At 36.2% G+C, this 20,352-nt stretch overlaps 1 protein-coding gene across 1 annotated transcript in view; it reads left to right on the top strand.

Annotated features, from left to right (window-relative positions):
- SNX7 (sorting nexin 7) overlaps positions 1-20,352 on the top strand; it is a 126,161-nt gene that overhangs the window by 25,578 nt on the left and 80,231 nt on the right. The window contains exons 3-5 of the mRNA XM_036769205.1: positions 2,155-2,265; positions 3,509-3,673; positions 10,005-10,203. Of these exons, the coding sequence (XP_036625100.1) occupies positions 2,155-2,265; positions 3,509-3,673; positions 10,005-10,203 (475 nt within the window). The remainder of the gene's footprint in view (positions 1-2,154; positions 2,266-3,508; positions 3,674-10,004; positions 10,204-20,352) is intronic.

Genomic DNA, 20,352 nt, shown 5'->3' with positions numbered 1-20,352 from the left:
AAGACACAAAGCAGAAGAGGTGGCCAGAGGCTTAACAACTTGGTATTTAGTCTCAGGTTTGTGTAGGCTAAAAGTGTGCACGAAGAGTCCAAGCTCCTGACAGATTAAAAAATGGGAGGGGGAGGAAGTTGTTCTTTTAAGCTTGAACTACTTTATTCTTGTTGGTCAGTTGGTTTTCAGTGCTGTCTGACTCTTTATGACCCTATTTTCTTGGCAAAGATACTGGAGTGGTTTACCATTTCCTAAGGAAATGGAGGCAAACAGGGTTAAGTGACTTGCCCAGGGTCACACAGCTAGGACATGTCTGAGGCCAGATCTGAACTCAGGAAAATGAGTTTTCTTTTCTCCAAACTTGGTGCTTTATTCACAACACTACCTCACTCTCCTTTTGAATTATATATTAAAATAAAAATCCACTTCATTTCAATTTAAAAGCAATTTGTTAAGTGATTACTTTGTGTAATTCCCTATGCTAAGTTTTAGGGAAGATACATATCCCGTGACCTCAAAACAGCACAAAACCAAAAGGGGATATGGGATTCACATAAATAACTATAATACTATGTAGAATGAAATCAGCACATAGTTCTTTGAGATGAAATATAAAATTGAGCTTTCAGAATAGATAAAGCAAAAGGGATTATTCTTATATTGCCTGTTTTTGTAGGACCTAGATAATTTTAATTTCCATTTCTAGGGTTAGAAATTGTGGGGGAAGTACACAACCCAACCAGCATACGTGTTATTAAATTACTTAACAGTGTTCCATATATATAATTTCTTATTTTTTAATACTTAATCAATTTCTCTGTGTTTATTCAATAGTGAAATTTTTGCACCATTTTCTATGGATTATGTTTTTGAAATTGGGAGATCACATTGTTCCCTTGTCGTGCATTGCAAAAGGAAATATCTTGACAGTGTGTATTGTTTGAAGAGTCATTTTCAAAAGAGTAACCTCTTGGCATTAATAGTTTTCGGATCCTCACTTTATGACAATTAATTCTGCATTTTATAACTCATAGAAAATTGCAGATTTAATCAGTATATGTGATAGACGTATCCAATGTGTGAAATGTACATGCTAAATTGTTTTTAAGGAATTTAACAATGTTTCATCCTACCATTACTCCTCCAGAAAAAATCTCAACAATGACATTACTGTCATAAAATCTTTTCCCTCAGATTTCAGTACACGTAGGGGGAGGAAATACTACCTACAGAACTTTTTTCCAAAAGACTACTCTCTCTCTCTCTTTCTGTGTGTGTGTGTGTATGTGTGTGTGTGTGTGTGTATGTGTGAGAGAGAGAGAGAGAGCGAGCGCAGAAGCGAGCTCTTGGGAGGCATGATAAATATTATTCTTCACATTTTTTAATTAGGGAATTTTTGTTTTTATTTGGCTTGGGACCATCTCAGTTTTTATTATCTTGCCAGTCACTCTAAATCGACACTTCCTTCTTTGTGAAAATATTTGCCTTAATGTCATTAATTTCTGCTGCAAGACACAAATTCATATCTTAGGAAAATACCCTGGAAACAATAGTGAATTTTTCTTTTTGAGTCAAATAATATTTTTGTAGTATTCAATGATGGTTGGACCACTATGCAAGATGCCAGAGCTTTCACATACTATCAGCACGTTGTAGGAAAGGAATTCATTTGAGCACATTCCTGGGAAATGCTTCTTTGCAATTAAGGTCAGAGTCTTCACCAGACTATAATAAAAAGGAAAACAAAAAAATCTTCCTCCAATTTTGATTTTTAATTAGTTGGTGAAAAGTGGTAATTTTAGACATTATATTCAGAGCATACCATATATGTTAGGGGGAAAAGCATGCCCAATATAATGATTTTATAAAATTTTATGGTTGACAGATGGCTGTTTAAGACAGTTTTTTCAGCTTTGATTTTCAAAGCTAAAGGAATTTTAGATAGATGCTTGCTTTTTCTCAGGAAGGACATCAAATTTGCTTTGTTTCATCTGCCATATGAGCAGATACTTCACTGCACCAAAATAATATACAAGTTGACAAACAAAATAATTAGTATTTGTTAATTTTCTTTCCAGGCTCAGATTTATTCCAGCATGTCCTAAATAATAAACAAATACCATCCATCTTGAATTACTTATTCTGTCTTTTTTTTTTCTTCAGACATCCCGGGGTGAGTTTGATTCTAGTGAATTTGAAGTTCGAAGACGTTACCAAGATTTCCTTTGGTTAAAGGGAAAACTGGAAGAAGCACATCCCACCCTCATTATTCCTGTAAGCTTATTAGTTTTTCAGGCTGCAATAACTATTTTTTCCTTGTAAACCTTTAACGCATGAGAGATAACATAGTATAATATATGGTATCAAACTGAAATAGAACCTGGATCCCTACATGCTACATAGTGACTTAGAAAACCACAAATTAACATTACCTAAGTTGTATCATATTTTTATATATATTGTTAAACCCTTCTCAACTTTATTTTAATCTCAGGCTATGAGTTTGATACCTCTGGTATAGTAGATAGAGCGATGGCCATGGAGTTGACTGGCTTCAAGCCTTGCCTCTGATACATACCTACTGGGTGATGCTGTGAAGTCATCTAAGCTACCAGTGATCCTGGCAACTCTTTAGGACTGTAGGTTACAGACAGGTTGCCAGTTTGCCTTGATTGAAGAATTTTTCACAGTGGGGATTGCTCACGTAGATGAATGCACAGTTTCCAACCCCTTCTTCCGCACACTAAATAAAAACAAAAAAACTTTATTATTTTTAAAACTTCATTTCAGGCCTTGAAAATTAGCTCGGTTATATTTTGAGAATGATTTGCCTTTTCAAAACAAACAAACAATCAAGACTTCCTTAGAGTACTGATTTTTTTTTTTACATTGTGCCCATCCTGTGTTATTACTTTCTACTTCAAGCTGTACCATTATATCATTTTTTAAAGATCATTTTTTCTATAGACAGCTGCATCATCAAGCTTGTCAGATCATTTTGGATTCAAATCCTGGGTCTTCTACTTCAGTCAATCATTAAACATTTATTAAACACCTACTCTATATCAGGATCCGGTGATAAAAAATATGAATATATACTGTGTGTTGTGAGAAGGTCAGTTAGGATAATAGAATCATAGATTTAGAAATGGAAGGGACCTTAGAGACTATCTAGTACAACTTCATTTTATGGATGAGGAAACTGAGACACAAGAGAAGGTAAGTAATTTACTCAGGGTCATTTAGCTAATAAGTGTCAGAAGCAGTATTTAAACCCATGTCTTGACTCAAAGTCTAGTACTTTATCTATTTGACCATATCACCCCATTACATTGCATAACCTCTCTGGACCTCCTTTTTATTTTCTACAGAACAAGGAGTTTACAACCAGATGGATTCTAAAGTCATTTACAGTTGTACAAAGTTAAGCTTTAATAACTTAAAACTGCACTGAGACTGTTGGTACACCGTCTGCCACCTACTCTGGGTAATGCCTTGTTATGCTTTGCTTTCTTAGCCTTTGCCAGAAAAATTCATAATGAAAGGCATGGTGGAACGGTTTAATGATGACTTCATTGAGACTCGAAGAAAGGCACTGCATAAATTCTTAAATCGAATTGCTGATCACCCAACTTTAACTTTTAATGAAGACTTCAAAGTGTTTCTTACTGCACAAGCCTGGGTAAAAATCTTTGATTTTCAGTTCTATTATTCTTAGACATTTCAATGCTGTATTGACTTTGTTCTTGCTATTTATACTAATTTTTTTTTTTTAGGGAGCATTGTTCTCTATTGAATGAGTGAAGATGAAGTGTTTTTTTTTTTTTTAACATGAGTAAATGTCCTTTAGATAGGAGCCTGCATTAATTCGAAAAGTACCAAAAAACCTTAAGGTTTTTGTTTTATTTGTAACCATGTATCTCCTCCCACATACAATTCTCTTTTTCTCTTTGAAGATGATTTTTAAAAATTCAGGTTCTTTGCCTGTGTTGAATAAATATTCAGGCCTTTAAAAAAAATCTTCTCTTTCTTGGCATCTTTGAGAATCAGAATGTGATGGTGTCTATCAATTCACCTGAACACCTTATCTCTTTGAAAGGCATCAAAAAGACAACCAAAGGATACTTTCTCCCGCAGGGTTCTTAGACATTCAAACTTAATTAGATGATCTTGCCTTAGGCACTTCCTAGCTGTATGACCTTGGGTATGTCATTTACCCTCTGAAATCCTAAGTTTCTTCATCTGTGAAATTGGATTAATAATTCCTATATAATACTGTCACAGAATTGATGTAAGGTGTTCTTAAAGTTCTATGATGAATTATTATCTTTTTTTCATAACAGAGTAGTGCAGCACCTTTTTCTTTGCTATATTTTTGTTATTAGTTTTAGATCAACAGATGAGTTATTTAAAGGATTATGTACTTCATTTCTTGACGTTGCAGTTTTATATATTTTTATGCCTGTTACTGGTTAGGCTAATCTATTAAAAACCAAATAATCTTGATATCTGGATGGCCTTGTTATATTTTTGAGATGATATCATAGCCTAAATCCAGGTCTATGTTGCACCCTTAGAAACTATCTAAGACACAGTTACTCAAGAAGCTGGCCAGTAGTCATATGTGCTGCCTAAAACAATAAGCACTAGTAATGCTAACAAATCATTCTTAAGCACTGATAGATGAATGTGTTGTCTGGTTGAGGAGTGCTCCTGTTGTTAAAATCATAATATCAAAGATATACAGTGAGAAGGCACTTTGGAAGTCATCCAGTCCAACCTTTATCATTTAAAAAATGATATCTTTTTTTTTAATTATTTCCTCAACATATCCCTCCTCTAACTCCTTTTGGGGATCTATCCTTTATAGGAAACAGTTTAGTAAAAGTAACACATCAACTAATCAAGCCATTATAATACCCCAACTACCCCACCTTCTTTATAAAAGCTTGGTCATTCTAATTCATAGCCTTCATTTTCATTTGTTTTGTTTTCCATTTGCATTGGTGTGATCATTGTATATATTCTGTTTTCCTGGTTCTGCATACTTAACTTTGTATCTGTTCACATAACTCTTCCCATACTTCTCTATATTCATCATGTTCATTATTTCTTATGTCATGGTGATATTCCTATTACACTCATGTACCCCAGCTTATTTAACCATTTTGTAATTGATAGATATCTACTCTGTTTCCAGTTCTTTGCTGCTACCAAAAAAAATGCTATTGTAAAGGGTCTTTTCTTTCTTTATTTGACCTTCTTAAGGGGTGTATGCCTAAATATCTTTCTAAATTGCTTTATGCAATGATTGGACCAGTTCAGAGCTCTACAAAAGCTGCATTAGTATTTCTGTCTTTCTACAGCTCCTTAGTTAATCTGTATTTCTGCAACTCATTCCAGCACTGACTTCCCATTTTATTGTCTTTATCAACTTTCTGCAAGTCATTTGAAATCTCCATGATTTCAGTTACATTCTTCTTAATATTAATAATCTGGAGCATTCTTTCATATGGTTATTAATAGTTTGCAATTCTTTTTATCAATCCTCTATTCAAATCCTTTGTTCACTCTTCTATTAGGAAAAGGTCTTTAAACTTCTATATTTATGTTAGTTCCCTGTTTCTTGAATATAAGACATTTATCAATTCTTCTTTTATGTTAGAGGAAATGGTGTCACAGAGAGTTTAGGTGACTTGTTTAATGTTTTAGGTAGTTAGTAGATGGCTGAGGCTTGATTCAAACCCTGGGTCTCTTCTTCCAGTATTTTCTTTAATATAGGTATATAGGTATAGGTATAATTATATATTATAATTTCTGAAACAAAGGCTCAGCGAGATCACATGACTTTCCCATGGTGACATTGCTGTTCAGTGCAAACCTAGGACATTGTCACCCCAAGTATAACAAACTAGCTACTTTTTTTACACTGCCTCTGAGGAATCCAGTGTTTGATGCTTTTATGGCCTTTTCTTTGACAAAACAATTTAGACACTTCTAATGAGTTTTGGGGGCAGCTTGGTAGCTCAGTGGATGGAGCACTGGGCCCAGAGTCAGGAAGACCTGAATTCAAATCTGGCTTCAGACACTTACTAGCTGTGAGACCCTGGGCAGGTCATTTAACCATATTCGCCTCAGTTTCCTCATCTATAAAATGAGCTGGAGAAGGAAGTGGCAAACTACTTTACCAAGATAACCCCAAATGAGGTCACAAAGAGTTGAACATGCCTGACATGACAAAATAACAAAAATGAGTTGTTAATTCCCATCTTTTCTTTCCAGGATAGTTAAGTAGTAGTTCTTGTTCTCCTATTAAAGAGGAAGAACTTAGAGCCCAAAACCAGATGTTCTGCTCTATAAGGCTGCCAGCACAGAAGTTCACAGGAAAACAGTGATTCATAATTTTGAAAGTGACGTGAAGACATTGTAGGGGTTTGAAAGGAAAGTTGGTGGTAAAATATGGTGTTAATAAGACCAAGATCATAAATTTAATACTTGTCTTGACCAGTTAATGCTATTCCATTCCATGGCCAGGGATTGTATTCCTGACTCTGGTGAGCCAGCTGTAGTCCAAGATCCTTAGATTATCTCTCCTTGATCTATTTTCCAGGTCAGTTGTTTTTTTATTCTGTATGCCTTCATTTCCTTCTGTTTCCTCCCCCTGCCCCAAATCTTTTGATTTTTGTCTTCTATTTAATATTTCTTTTATTTGGCCCATTCTATTTTTCAATTCGGGGGTAAGATTTACCACTGTCTGTTCTAAAGTCTTGATTTTCCATGGCCTCTTTCCTAGCTAGCTATTCCAGTTTGCATCTTTTGTATTATTTTTTCCCTGGATACTCTGGTAGTCCTTGGGGTTAAGACTTTCTTTTCTCTGTTTGCGCTTGTTGTGGGGTTATTTTTTCGTTATGTTTGGAATTTTTTTCTTTTGGTTTACTCGTATCTCTAGCCACATTTTCCAGACTGGAGCCTTGTGTTTCATTCACACTCCTTTCCTGTGTTCTTCTGTGGAGTATGTAGATCTTGCTAGATCCTGAGTTTAGTGCCTAAAACTAGTCTCTGTCTCCTGTAGGGTTTGTCTTGCCTTGTCCCATGTTCTGGTTTGGGCCCAGGTTGCTGGAATGCTGGTCTGGCCTTGACTTTCACCACAGATGGAGCTCTGGGACTGCCTATGCTGAGCCCTGCTCTGGCTACAGGATCAGACTACTTCACATTTGGCCTTCCAACAACCCTAGATTCTCACTGTTCCATGCTTCTCCAGGATTCTGGGACTTTTTTTTTGTGCAGCCTTCATTAATTACCATTCTTTCTAGTGCATTTTTAGAACTTCACTGAGGTTATTTGTGCGGAATCTAGATACTAGTGTACCACCATTTTCTTATAATCCTTTGTTATATAGTTCAGCTACTTTGTATGCACTAGAGAAAGAGAAATAAGGTTAAAGACATCAAAAAATTAGTAATAGAAAAAGCACAAGGAATTTGATGGTGGGTTCTAAAGTGACTTATACTGGTAGAGAATGGAGGCTGCTTAGCTAGATATAACTTTATTTTAAAAAAGAGTTTTAATAGCTTACAAGCTCAGTATAAGTCAACAAAATGACGTGGTAACCCCAGAAGTAGTAGTTGGTAAAAAAGATATTTGTTGTTGTTATTTTTCAACTGTTTCAGCTGTGTCCGACTCTTGGTGACTCCATTTTGGGGTTTTCTTGGCAAAGATATAGTAGTGGTTTGCTGTTTCCTTCTCTGCCTCATTTTACTGAGGAGGAAACTGAGGCAAATAGGGTTAAGTGACTTGCCCAGGGTCACACAGCTAGTAAGCATCTGAGGCCAGATTTGAACTGAGGAAGATATCTTCCTGATTCTAAGCCCAGCGCTCTTATCTGTTACACCACCTAGCTGCCATAGTGTCCAGAATTGTGAGGAGGGTGAGAATCTCCCTTGTTTACTCTTTTCATCAGAACACTCCAAGAGTATTTTATTCCAGCCACTATATTTTAGGAAAGATAGTTCAGAGAGTAGCAATTGGGATGGTTAAGGTCGTTGAGATCATGATCTATAAGAATTGTTAGATATAATTGTGTATGTTTAGGCTGAAGGGGAGAAAACTTAGAAGAGATGAGATAGTTGTCTTCAAGATTTTGAAAGGCTGTCATTTAGAAGAAGAAGTTAGAATTTTTCTGCTTGCTCCCGGGAGCCATACTATGGGCAATGGATAGAAGGAACAGAGGCATGAAATTTTGGCTGAAAATGTAAATAATTACTTTTTTGAAGTTAAAGCTGCCAAAAAGTGCAATAGAAATGGGCTTCCTTGAACAATGGTAGATTAAAGCAGGCTTTAATCAAGGACTGTGCTGCCATTTATTGTAAATGTTTTTAGGGGGCATTCCTACACAATTATGGGCTAAACTAAATGGCTACAGATATCTCTTGTACCTTGGAAATTTGGACTATCAAAAGGTAGCTGCCATGGATTGAGTCAGCTATTTTTAATACATAGATAAGAGAGAGGAAAGGATAAGTAGAGTTTGGAAAACTGCAGGAAAAAAATTTTTTTTTGATTTACCTTTCCTTTCCCTTTTTATTTTTAAGGCAATGCCCAAGTTGCCTATCATCTATACATAATACAGTTAGTATCACTATTTTCAAAATCCATTCTCATTTGTAGCTATGTCTCTTCAATTCATATTTGACCCAAATTCTATGCTTCAAAAGACCTATACTGTTCCTTATGATTCGAAGCATTTATCCAACAATCATTTATTAAGTGGCTTCTGTTTGCCAAACACTGTTCAGGATGCAGGATATAAGACCAGAAATAAAACCAAAAGGGTCCTGGCAAAGTATTTATGTTTATGATATATTGTTGATGCCATAAACCTGAATATCATTTGAGTATTTCTTCTGCTTGCCAAATCCACAATTATCCACCTTGAATCGGCTCACATAGCCAAAGCTTTGGTATCTTGCTAATGTATGGAAGTGGATCTCTGATCTGATTAAATAAGTTCTTTCCAGTGATTAAGATCACCATCCCGTCTTGTCTGACTCTGGTCTGTGTTCTCCCAAAAGTTTACCACAGGAGGGCCACCCAATGCACTGGAGACTCTGCTTGCCTTCTTTTGACATCATGAGGTTACCTCTGGAGCACTCTGGATATCTACTTCTCATCTCTGTCTTGCCATGTGACCAGCCCATCTTTTCTTCCTTTCAAAGAATTCTTTGATGATGCCCATTACTCCTGTTCTTTGGAGTTTCTTTTTGGTTATGTATTGCAGTGGAAAAAATGGTGTGTGTTGCAATTAGAATTACTGTAGTGCTGGAAGACCAACCATGTTTTATTAGCGATAACTCACTAAATACCCTAATGATCAGTAAGAGGCTGTGTCAATTCCTAAATTAAAACCAGAATGGAACTTAGGCACAGAAATGGTACAGATCACTGTTATTTAAAGGTCTGGCTGTTATTTGTGAATTTTTTATTGCTCGTTATAAATGACAGTTGATGCGCTGCAATGATGAAGCCATCCATATCAAAAGCTCCCCATATCAATGAAATCACAGGTCTAGACACAAACACATAATCCCTACATAAAACCCGTTCTTTTATTGGTCGTTAGTTGTCCTCCCCCCCTCCTGTTTCACTATTTGTGGCTAATATATTTTTGTGCAATCATTTAAAATGGAATTTGAAGCAGTAAGAGAAAAAAAGGAAGAAAGGAAGAAAGAAAGAGAAAAAGAAGAGAAGGAAAGAAGGAAATTAGGAAGAAAGGAAGAAAGAAACACTTGGAAAAATATTTAAATTTATCTTTCTGTAGCAAGCTCTAAAAACCCCCAAATGTTGTACTATGTATTATAAACTGCGTACCATTATATTTATAATCTCTATTTCTCTCCTTCATTGTGCATGTATGTGTGTGTTTTAAGTCTTGAAATTTATACCACCACCACCACCGCCACCACTACTACTACTGTTATCTACTTCACTTTCATTATTTTGTGTTTTATTTTTAGGAACTCTCTTCACACAAGAAACAAGGTCCTGGATTGCTTAGCAGGATGGGGCAGACAGTCAGAGCTGTAGCATCCTCAGTGAGAGGAGTTAAAAACCGTCCAGAGGAGTTCACTGAAATGAATGATTATATGGGAACATTTAGCCAGGAGATAAACTTAATAGACAAAATATCTCATAGAATTTACAAGGAAGAAAAGGGTATGTAAAACTACTGACCTTAATCTTTCTTTTTGTACATTTTAATCATACATTTGCTGTTTTAAGATATATATTTTAAAATTAGAATTTCACTTAAAATTTCTTGTTTTAAAACAAAAACTTAGTCCTTTACAAAGCTAATTCCTGATCTGTAGGCATATCTCTCCATCTCTATTGTACATCTGTTTTCAGGGTCTGATTACTAACAAGTGGTACTAGCTATCTTACACAGGAAGACAAGATGACAAAAAGGAGTGAAGACTTCGGGTTTGAATTCAGATGATAGGTTATTAAGATTAATACCTGGTATCCTATGGATTGAAAAGTATCCCAGTCTCTTCATTTCCCCACAGCATCTCTCATTTCCCTTTCCTTACTAGTCAAACAGTTACTACGCTACTTCTGGCCCTTATCATCTTTCTTTTAGACTGTTTCAATAACCTCCTAATACATTTCCCTGCTTCAGCCCTCTTCAGGTCTCCAGTTTATCCTCCACACAATGGCCAAATTAGTATTCTTGAAATTTGGATTTCACCATTTCCCTCTCCTGGTCAAGAAACTCCAGTGTCTATAAGATAAAACAGAAACCTCTTTGGCTTAAATTCCTTCATAATTGATCTCTTTGTAGACTGATTCGTATTACTCTATTTCACAAACTCTTGTCTTCTAGAAAAACTGACCTGCTTGTTAAGTGTACATAAAGTTCCATCTCCTTCCTTTTTTTTTTGCTTTGGCTCTCTCCCATGCCTAGAGTAATCTCTTTCCTTAACTCTGCATTCTTCTTAAGGTTCAATCTATACTTTCCTGATATCCCCAGTTATTAGTACTCCCCTTTCTTCCCTACCAGTCCCAAATTACTATAGACACACACACACACATGCATTTTGCTTATCTATAAGTGTTGCCCTTCACATCTTCCCTTCTTGCCTGTGCCATGGAAATTTCTTGAGCACTGAAACTGTTGCATTTTTGCCTTTATATTCCCCAAATCTTGAGAAGGCAGAATGATAAGAAGATTGACTTTGGAGTCAAGGACCTTGGTTCAAGTCTTCAAACCCCAGTGCCATGTTGGGCTAGTTATTTATCCTCCTAAATTTCCATTTTGTCATTCATAAAATGAGGCAGTTGAATTAGATGGCCTCTGAGTTCTCTTCTAACTCTAAATCTATGATAGAATGAATTTTAGTTAGAGAAAATGAGATATAATGAACCTTGAATTTCTAGGTGAAAATCACTACATATTCTAGTAATTCTATGGACAGTGGCATGAGTCAGGGGGCTCAATCCCAGAAAGATATGTGTGAGCTCTCAGATATGAGTTCTATGCCTCTTTTTCCCATTTTCTTCAAGCCAATTTTCTCGCTATTTTTAAAATAGATTTTCTTCAACTTTGGCAATTAAGATTTGCTCCATTGGCATTTTTTGGACAGGAAAAAAGCATAGTCTTCTGTTTTTATAAGGTGAAATCAAGTGAATCTCTTCACTAGTACCAGTTCAGTTCAGCAGATATTTGTGGTGAATCTAAAACATGTAAAGCACTGTGGTTGGCAATGTGGAAGATAAGTGATAAGTAGTACTTAGCCCTTCTTCTGAAAGGGTGTGTGTCTGGGAGGTGGGGGTTAGGTTAGGAGGCAAAGGTAATATTACAGGGTGCTGCGAGTGTCTTACTGTGGTTTGAAGCTATTAAAGCTTAAAAGTGCACTGCTAAGACTTTGGGGGATAACCTGTATTATGGCAGGGACATAAAGAAGTCTCTCAAATTGAAGGTAAGAAAAAAGAATGCTTCAGTGTCTTCTCATTCATTTTCATTCTTGCTCCTGGGAAGGAATTTGTGGATGAAATAGTAAACAATCTAGAATTTTGCCTTGTTGTACCTAGGCAGGAAAAGCTAATCTCTCACAGAGTTTAACTTTCCCCTTCTATACCTATTCAATGGAAGCATAATATCTTAATCAGTTGAGTTATAGGGGCAAAGAAACAGAGCACTTTGATCAATATGAAAAAGCATGTTTTATAAGTGGGTCTTACTTTTCTGTTCCTGAAACATTGGGTATACATGTTTTTTTTTTTCAAATGAAGTTATTTTACATGCACTGGTAAGCTTGCTATTTAAAGGAACATTTTCTTAATCTTTTGTAAAGTGAAGAATCCTTAAGAGGTATGAATCATCAAATATTGATCAGTTTTATACGTACGTATTATCTTAAGTAGCATTTTCTCAGAGAACACTGTTCTAGTAGTATACCTGTTATGAATATGCTTAATGTTCTGTGAAGAGGCACAAAACTAGCAGTAGTAAAATGTTGGGGAAGGAAATGGCAAATCACTCCAGTATCTTTGCCAAGAAAACCCCAAATGGAGTCACAAAGAGTTGGACGTGACTGAAAAGATTGAAAAGCAACAATGGTGAAATGTGCCTTATCAAGATAAGTGAGTCGCTCAAAATGAGTTCCTGGGTGGGTAAGGTGCTGGTGAGACACAAATGATTCAAGGATTTGGGATTTGGGCCAAGCCACAGGACATAGTCACATCCCGGCTCTTGTTAGAATCTCTATGTGCAAGTCCTTAATCTTTCTGTTCCATAATTTTTTCATTTGTAAAATGAAACAATTGGACTAGATGAACTTTCAGGTTCTTCATCTATGATCCTGTGATTTCCACCTTTCCTGTTACTCATTTTCTTCTAATTATGCTGGTATTTTAGTTGCTATACTGATAGATTAAGATAACTCAGAAGGTACTCTCTCAACCTTTCTTGGTTTGTACCTGTTTATATCATTTGGCCATTTTCTTTTGTCTTCATTTAATGTGTAGATTCTCGATCCATAGATTGGATGGCCTTGCAGAAAGCTCCCTAGAATCCCTTGATAATACTTAAAAGTATTTATAGAATATAAATGTGCCCCAGGTAGCTGTTTTAGATAATCCCTTGAAAGCCATACTCTTTATCAAGATATATTCTAGGAAAACTGGATGTCGGTATAGATCTTGTAAATTTGAATCCAAATATATAGTAAGAACGTCGTCCGATTTGCAAGTTCATGTACAATCTAACATATCAGAGTGTCACCATCTCAAACTTAAGGGCGTTCTTTGCCTTTAGAGTGTGAAACTGGGTTTCGTTAAAAATGATGAAATTATTGTTCTTTGTAGCTGTGGGAAATTGTCATCCCAGATGGTCCCTTCAGCCTGCATGGGTTATTTCATATTCAGATAAAAGAGATTTTAATTTTTTTCAGCTTAATGTATCCCACTTTAAATTATGAGCAGCTTTAGAGATACAAGTTTCAGAATGCTTCTGAAATTGAAATTATGATGAACTTTTTTTTTCATTTTGGCATTTTATGGTAAAAAATAAGCATAGTGCCCATGTTACCTTATTTCATCCTCCCAATTGTGCTTCAGTCACTGGCTAAGTGAACCTGGTAAAGTTGGTTAACCTCTCTGTCTGCCTTAGTTTCTTCATCTGTAAAGAGAATAATAATAGCACCTCATGTAATTGTTTATGAGGTTCAGATGAAATGTAAATCACATGTAAATCACTTTGCAAACATTAAAGCCCTATATAAATAGTAGCTCCTTATTGGTGTTATGTTTATTTTTTATTCTTACTGTTCACTGATATCAAGTGAACTTGCCAATCTTTGACTCTTAGCTCTTTCCATTGTAGATCATTAAATAAGTTGGTTTTGGTGATTATGTTTGTTGTTGTGCTAGGTTGTCTCCTATGGAATCTTATTAGAACTGTCACTGATTTTTTTCCTTTCTTTTTTTTAATTGAAGAAAAGCATGTATTTTTTAAAACTAAGGATTAGCTTTTTTTTTCCCTTAAAGTTCTTATTAAAAAAAAGTAATTAGTCTAAAAAACACTTACTGAGTATGTACTTAGGCATATGTGTTGTATGTGTTCATATATGATACATATATTTGTGTGTATACATTCATTATACGTTTGTACACACACTGAGACACCCATACAGAGGAGCTGATGAGGCTACTAAGGGAAGAGAATGTAGAGAGAAGAGGGTCTAGGACAAAACCTAGGGGAACATCTAGTGGTTGGGAGTGTGATAGATGATGAGCCAGCTAAGGAGATGGAGAAAGAAGAGTCAGACAGGTAAGATGAGAACCAAGACAAAAGAGTATCATGAAAACCCATTGAGGAGAAAGCGTCCGGGAAGGTAGTTTTGTCAACAGTGTCAAGCAGAGCCTAGGCACCTTGGTGTGCAATCTTGTTATCATCTTGCACTCACTGTACATATCCATGCTGTTGTCGGGTCCTGACATTTCTATCTTCTAGACAGCTCTCATGTTAGTCCTTTTCTTTGTACTCATACAGTCACCACATTGGTGCAGACTCTCATCATCTTTTCCCCTCTACACCAACCCTCCCCTATTACTATTGAGCATCCCATCGTTCTCCCAGTCACCCAGCATAGAGCCTTGATGTTATCCTGGGGTCTTTTCTTATGTTCTTTCCATATATCCACCTTTACAACATCTAACCAGTACTCAGGAACAGTCTTCCATCCTCTCATGCCTGGACTTTTGCAATAACTTGCTTATTTTCCTTGCTTCAGGTTTCTCCTGACTCCAGTCTATACTCCATTTAGCTACTGAAGTGATCTCCATAAAGGACAGGTCTATGTATGTCACCATCCTACCCAGTGGATTCTAATAGCTCCCTGTTACATCCAGTATCAAATATAAAATCCTCTGTTTGGCTTGTAAAGCCCTTCACAATTTGGTCCCATCCTACCTTTCTTAGTACATTTTACTCTTCTATGTGTAATCTATGATCTAACAACATTGGCCTCCTCGCTTCTCCTCCCACATAACAGTTCATCTCCTGAGTTTACGCCTTTTGCCTGGCTGTCGCTCGTGCCTGGAATTCCTTCTTTCTTCACCTTCACCTCCTGGTTCCCTTCATTTCTTACAAGACTAGTGCCTTACATCTGAGATCGCCTCAGAACATTACAGAACTCGTCTGTACATATTTTCACATTTATACCTCACATTCGAATATGAACTTTCAGAAAACAGGGGCAACATTTTTGCTTTTCTTCATATCCTTGGTGCTTAGCACAGTGCTTGGCACATAGGGAGTACTTAATAAATTCTTTTTGACTGATTGCAATGCAACAGATCTGCCAAGAAGGATGTGGACTGAGAAAGCACCATCAGATTTGGCAATTGAGTGATTGTTGGAATCTTTGGAGAGAAGAGTTTCAGGTGAGTGATGAGGTCAGAAGACAGACTGTATAAATGTAGGAAAAGAATGAGAGGAAAGGATGTAAAAAGGCAGTGAGTGTGGAGTTAAAACGTCTTTCCTTCCTTCCTTTCTTCCTTTCCTTCTTTCTTCCTTTCTTCCTTCTTCCTCTTTCTTTCTTTCTTTCTTTCTCTCTTTCTTTCTTATTTTTCTTTCTCTCTCTTTCCTTCTTTCTCTCTCTCTTTCTCTCTTTCTGTCTTTCTCTCTTTCTTTCTTTCTCTCCTTTCTTTCTTTCTTTCTTTCTCTTCCTTTTTCTTTCTTTCCTTCCTGCCTTCCTGCCTGCCTTCCTGCCTTCCTCTCTTTCTTTTTCTCTTTCTTTTTTCTTTCTTTTCTCTTTCTTTCTTTCCTTCCTTTCTTCTTTCCCTTCTTTCTCTCTCTTTCTTCTTTCTTTCTCTTCTTTCTCACTTCCTTTCTTCCTTCTTTCCCTTCTTTCTTCCTTCCTTTCCTTCTTTCTTTCCTTCTTTCTTTTCTTTTTCTTAGAGTTTGACTGAGAAAGAAGAAAGATATGGGATGATAGTTCCCTTAGGGAATGGCGGGATCCATTGTTTTTGTTTGTTTGTTTTAACATGAGGGAGACCAGGATATGTTTGGAAACAGTAGAGAATTCACTGGTGGATAGAGAGAAATTGAAAATTCCTGAGGTAGGGGGAGGTGATGATTGAAGTTGCAATGTACTGGAGGAAATTGAGGTTGTGATCTACTGGAAGAAATTAGAGGGGTTGGGATCAAATTCAGATGTAGAGGGGTTGGGATCAAATTCAGATGTAGAGGGGTTGGCCTTGGCAAAGAGACAAACTACTTCATGGTCAGAGACTAGGAGAAATTCAGACATTCTTTAGCCAAGGAAAGAGGCCTAGGTCTGACTATGAAAACCAGTATGATGAATGTGAAAAATATAAAACTTACAAAAGTAAAGATGAACAACTCTTGTCAATGACTTAGTCGTCTCAAAGGCATCCATAATATCAAGTAGAAAAAGATTTTCTAGCCCAGCCTGTACCTGTATAACCTATCTCACTGATGATCATTCATCTTGACTTGATGAAGCCCATTACTGGGCAGTACTAGTTTCTGAGACAGCTTGTTCCATTTATGGATTTCTCCAATTGTTAGGAAGGTGGTGGTTTTTTTGTTTGTTTGTTTTTGCTTCAACCCAAATATGATTCTCTGAAATTTCTTCCCATTTTCTTCTTTGAGGCCAAATAGAAAGTCCAGTTCCTTTTTCCCCCATGACAGCTTTTCAGATACTTCAAGATAGCGATCATATCCTACCCAAAGAAATAGTGAATGATTTGATTTGTGTGAGATAGCCCTAAATTTTCAAGCAATTAAACAAATGACCAAACAAACCAACCAACCACAGTGTTGACTACTTTCAAATACATTGAGAAACCTAACAAGGCTTGTTGCCAGATAGTTTTGCCAAGCAGACATCTTTTTGACCTGTTTTAATGAGTAAAGAAAGTGATATACAATTAACTCATTGATTGTTTGAATATATAAATGTGTAATTCTGAAGTGATTAGAAACCCTCTTGGTAGAATAAATATCCTCCTGCAATTTTGCATAGGCATTTAATTTGTTTAGCAAACTATTGAGTCCCAGAAAAAAAATAAATCAATTGCCACAGTGAAGTAAAGGGCAGTTTAAACTGTTTTGTGGCCATATGTTTTGTTAAAAATATGCCACTTAGATGGTTGATAATTTATAATAGGGAATATAATGTTAACTAATTATACAGGTAAAAACATACTATATTTTCATATTAATCAAATGAAATAACATATAGAAAATGGTTTGCCAACCTTAAGGAGCTTTATAAATGCTAACTTCTTATTACTGTTGTCCTTATATTATTTTAGAGGGAAGGAGTGTTGATGAGAAGTGAAAACCAAGAATAGAAATATATGGAAGGAAGAGGTTGACATAAGCAAAGATGGAAGGAGAAAATAACATGGTGGGGGGGGGGGGCAGGCAGAGGCTTGGTAAATTTCAAAATCATGTCTTATTTACCTAGATAGTGGGCATTCAGTGGAGTAATCATTTGATACTACTACCCTTTGGCTAGTCCATGCATATTTCTCATTTAAAATTTGAGTTTTATTCAATATTGAAATGGACCTGTGAGCTCGCTAATGTTGGTATTAACTCCATTGATGTAGATTGCAATTCATCTACATCATAACCGCCCTTTGCAACTCGTGAAGGTTCTATCATTTTTGCCACAAGAGTTCCACCTGACATGCTAGGTGCCTCGTATGAGTTCTCTTCATATTGCTAGGGTAACATCAATCACACAGATTTTCAATGAGTTAGTTCTTACTCTTTCTGTGTGATCAGCCATTTTTTTTTAATTCATACATTTCTTTGATGACTTCCTTGCCATCAAACATTGATTCTCCTACATATATTCCTAGGTGTGGCAGTCTGCTCATTCCCCCATGTACTTCACCACTATGTTTTGAGAGATCTTCAACTTAAATTTTTTGTAGACTAGTGTTCTAGTCATGGCCAGTGAATTCATCACTAAAGGGAGAGCAAATTGGTGATGAACCTCTCCATATTTAACTAGGATGGTTCTCAGACAGTATGACTGTACATGTTAGAACCTTTTAAAAACTTGTACTCGGTAGAGGTAGTCTTTGGGAATATAAAGTCACTCTCATGACATTGTGAAGCACGGGAGTAATACTTTGTGAACTTGACTTTTAAGTAAATGTTTATTTTTTTCTGGGATTCTGAAGCTATTGCATGTTTGCAAAAGGCTAACAAGTTTTTAGAGATTTAAATTGGAATATTGGTAAGTTTCTTAGTTATGGCCTGAAAATCTCCTTGTTTTCTGATAGCTTTTCTTCAAAAGCTATCTTGTCTGTGTTCTGTGATGCCTCATTTGACAAGGCTTAAAGATAACATTTGGAATTAGCATTCTCTAAAGGAATTGTGGGAAGCTAGGTGGCAAAACAGATAGAGCACTGGGCTTGGAATCAGGAAGATTCATCCTCATGAGTTCAAACTGGTCTCAGATACTTAGCAGCTGTGTGACCCTGCGCAAATCGCTAAACCCTGTTTACCTCAAGTCCTCATCTGTAAAATGAGCTGGAGAAGGAAATGGCAAGCTACTGCAGCATCTTTGTCAAGAACCTCAAACAGCATAGCAAGGAGTCAGACATGATTGAAAAATACTGAACTGAGTGTTTTGTTTTATTTTTATTTCTAATTTCCAACTAAGTCTTGATATAGTTAGGATCCTCATGGGGATACTACATAGAAAGAATTTTTTTAAAGGAATTAAATATTCATTTAGAAATAATTTCATAAATTTCAAATTTCTTTTTAATAAAGCTTTTATTATTACTCTGAGTAGGATAACTACAGCAGTCTACTTGGCGGTAATCATTTCCTGTCCAGTGGTACAAGAGTCAATGAAATATCACTTTAAGGAGAACATGCTTTGGACCAAATGTGCAATTAAAAAAAGAACCATGGTTCTTCCCTGACAACTGAATAAGTGGTTGAGAGAGTTATTTTTAAAAAATATTTTCTTAAAATGTTTCATTAACATCAGAGTATTTAGAATATAGGTTTAGAGTTGAAAAAGTTCCCTTTAAATATCACCTAGTCCCACATTCTCATCTTACAGATGAGGAAACTGAGACTCAAAGAAGGGAAGGAATTTGCCCAAAGTTACATTGGTCAGTTGAATGTGGTAAAGTGGATTCTAACCCTGACCTTGACTCCAAATCCCTGCTTTTTCTATCATATCATGGCACCTCTTTGATTCTTATTGAATTTGGAAATCTCTTCTTCATTTCCCTTCTGGATTGTTTACATGGTTAAAAAAAAAAGTACAAACCTGATATTGTTGCCATCAAAGGAGATCATCATAATAGGGGGCATCTTGGAAAAGTTTGTTTGCCAGAATTAAAAAATATCCTTTGGTTCGTTGTACTCCTTCTTGCTTACAGTATGTTTGTAGATTGGCTGTTTTTATGTTGACCCTTTAAGTTTTTATTTGCCTGAGTTGGCAGGTTAAAGGAATAATTAGTTGACTTTAATTTTTTTTAAATTTATACACACACACACATACACACATGTATATTTTTTTCATTTCGGGGAGGGGGAGATAGGTGCTTCTGAGCCTGATTTCTTTGTGTAGGGAACTCCTATAGAAACTTTCTCTACAGATACAGGATATGTATCCACACTTGTTTTTCAGCTTATTGTTGTATGTTGTTTAGAGCAGAAGTGTGAAACATGCAGACTGCCACATGAGTCTCATAGTACTCATGAACACAGCTGGAACCAGATTACAATGTAACTGGGAAATATTTAACCAAATAAATAAAAATACAATAAAACATAGAAAATATAACAATTTAAAACCTAAGTCAATATGCTGCCTAGAGGGATCTTTGCCTGTGGATTAGAGGCCCCTTTTCTATTTTGAGTGTGACACCACTGGTCTAGGGCGCTGAAAAATCAAGTGACTTGCACAGGAACACTTAGCCAGTATGTATTAGAGGCAGCATTGGAATCCTTGTTTTATTGCCTCCAAGGTCATCTGTTTTGTGGGATCCTAAAATCATCTAACCTACAATAAAAGAAACTCAGGTAGACTTCTGAGACAATGGCACTTTATTAAAGGGTCCCTGGCCCTCTCTAATGCAGTGGACCTTAGATCTTCCTCATGATCTGAGATGCCCCCTTCCTCTAAATCCTTAATTTTATAGTGCTTGATACCCAGACAACACAGGTGGAGAGATTAGAAATACAGAGTCTTATTGGTGGATGGACCCTCCAGGAGGGTCTACACAGAATATAGAATCCATTGGTTGACAGACAGGCTAATGAGCAGATCTTGACAGACCTATTTTGACCTT

This window comes from Trichosurus vulpecula, chromosome 7, assembly GCF_011100635.1.
Source record: "Trichosurus vulpecula isolate mTriVul1 chromosome 7, mTriVul1.pri, whole genome shotgun sequence".
NCBI classification, from domain to species: Eukaryota; Metazoa; Chordata; class Mammalia; order Diprotodontia; family Phalangeridae; genus Trichosurus; species Trichosurus vulpecula.
Note: the sequence above shows the minus strand (reverse complement) of the source record. Positions and strands in the feature narration are given on the sequence as shown.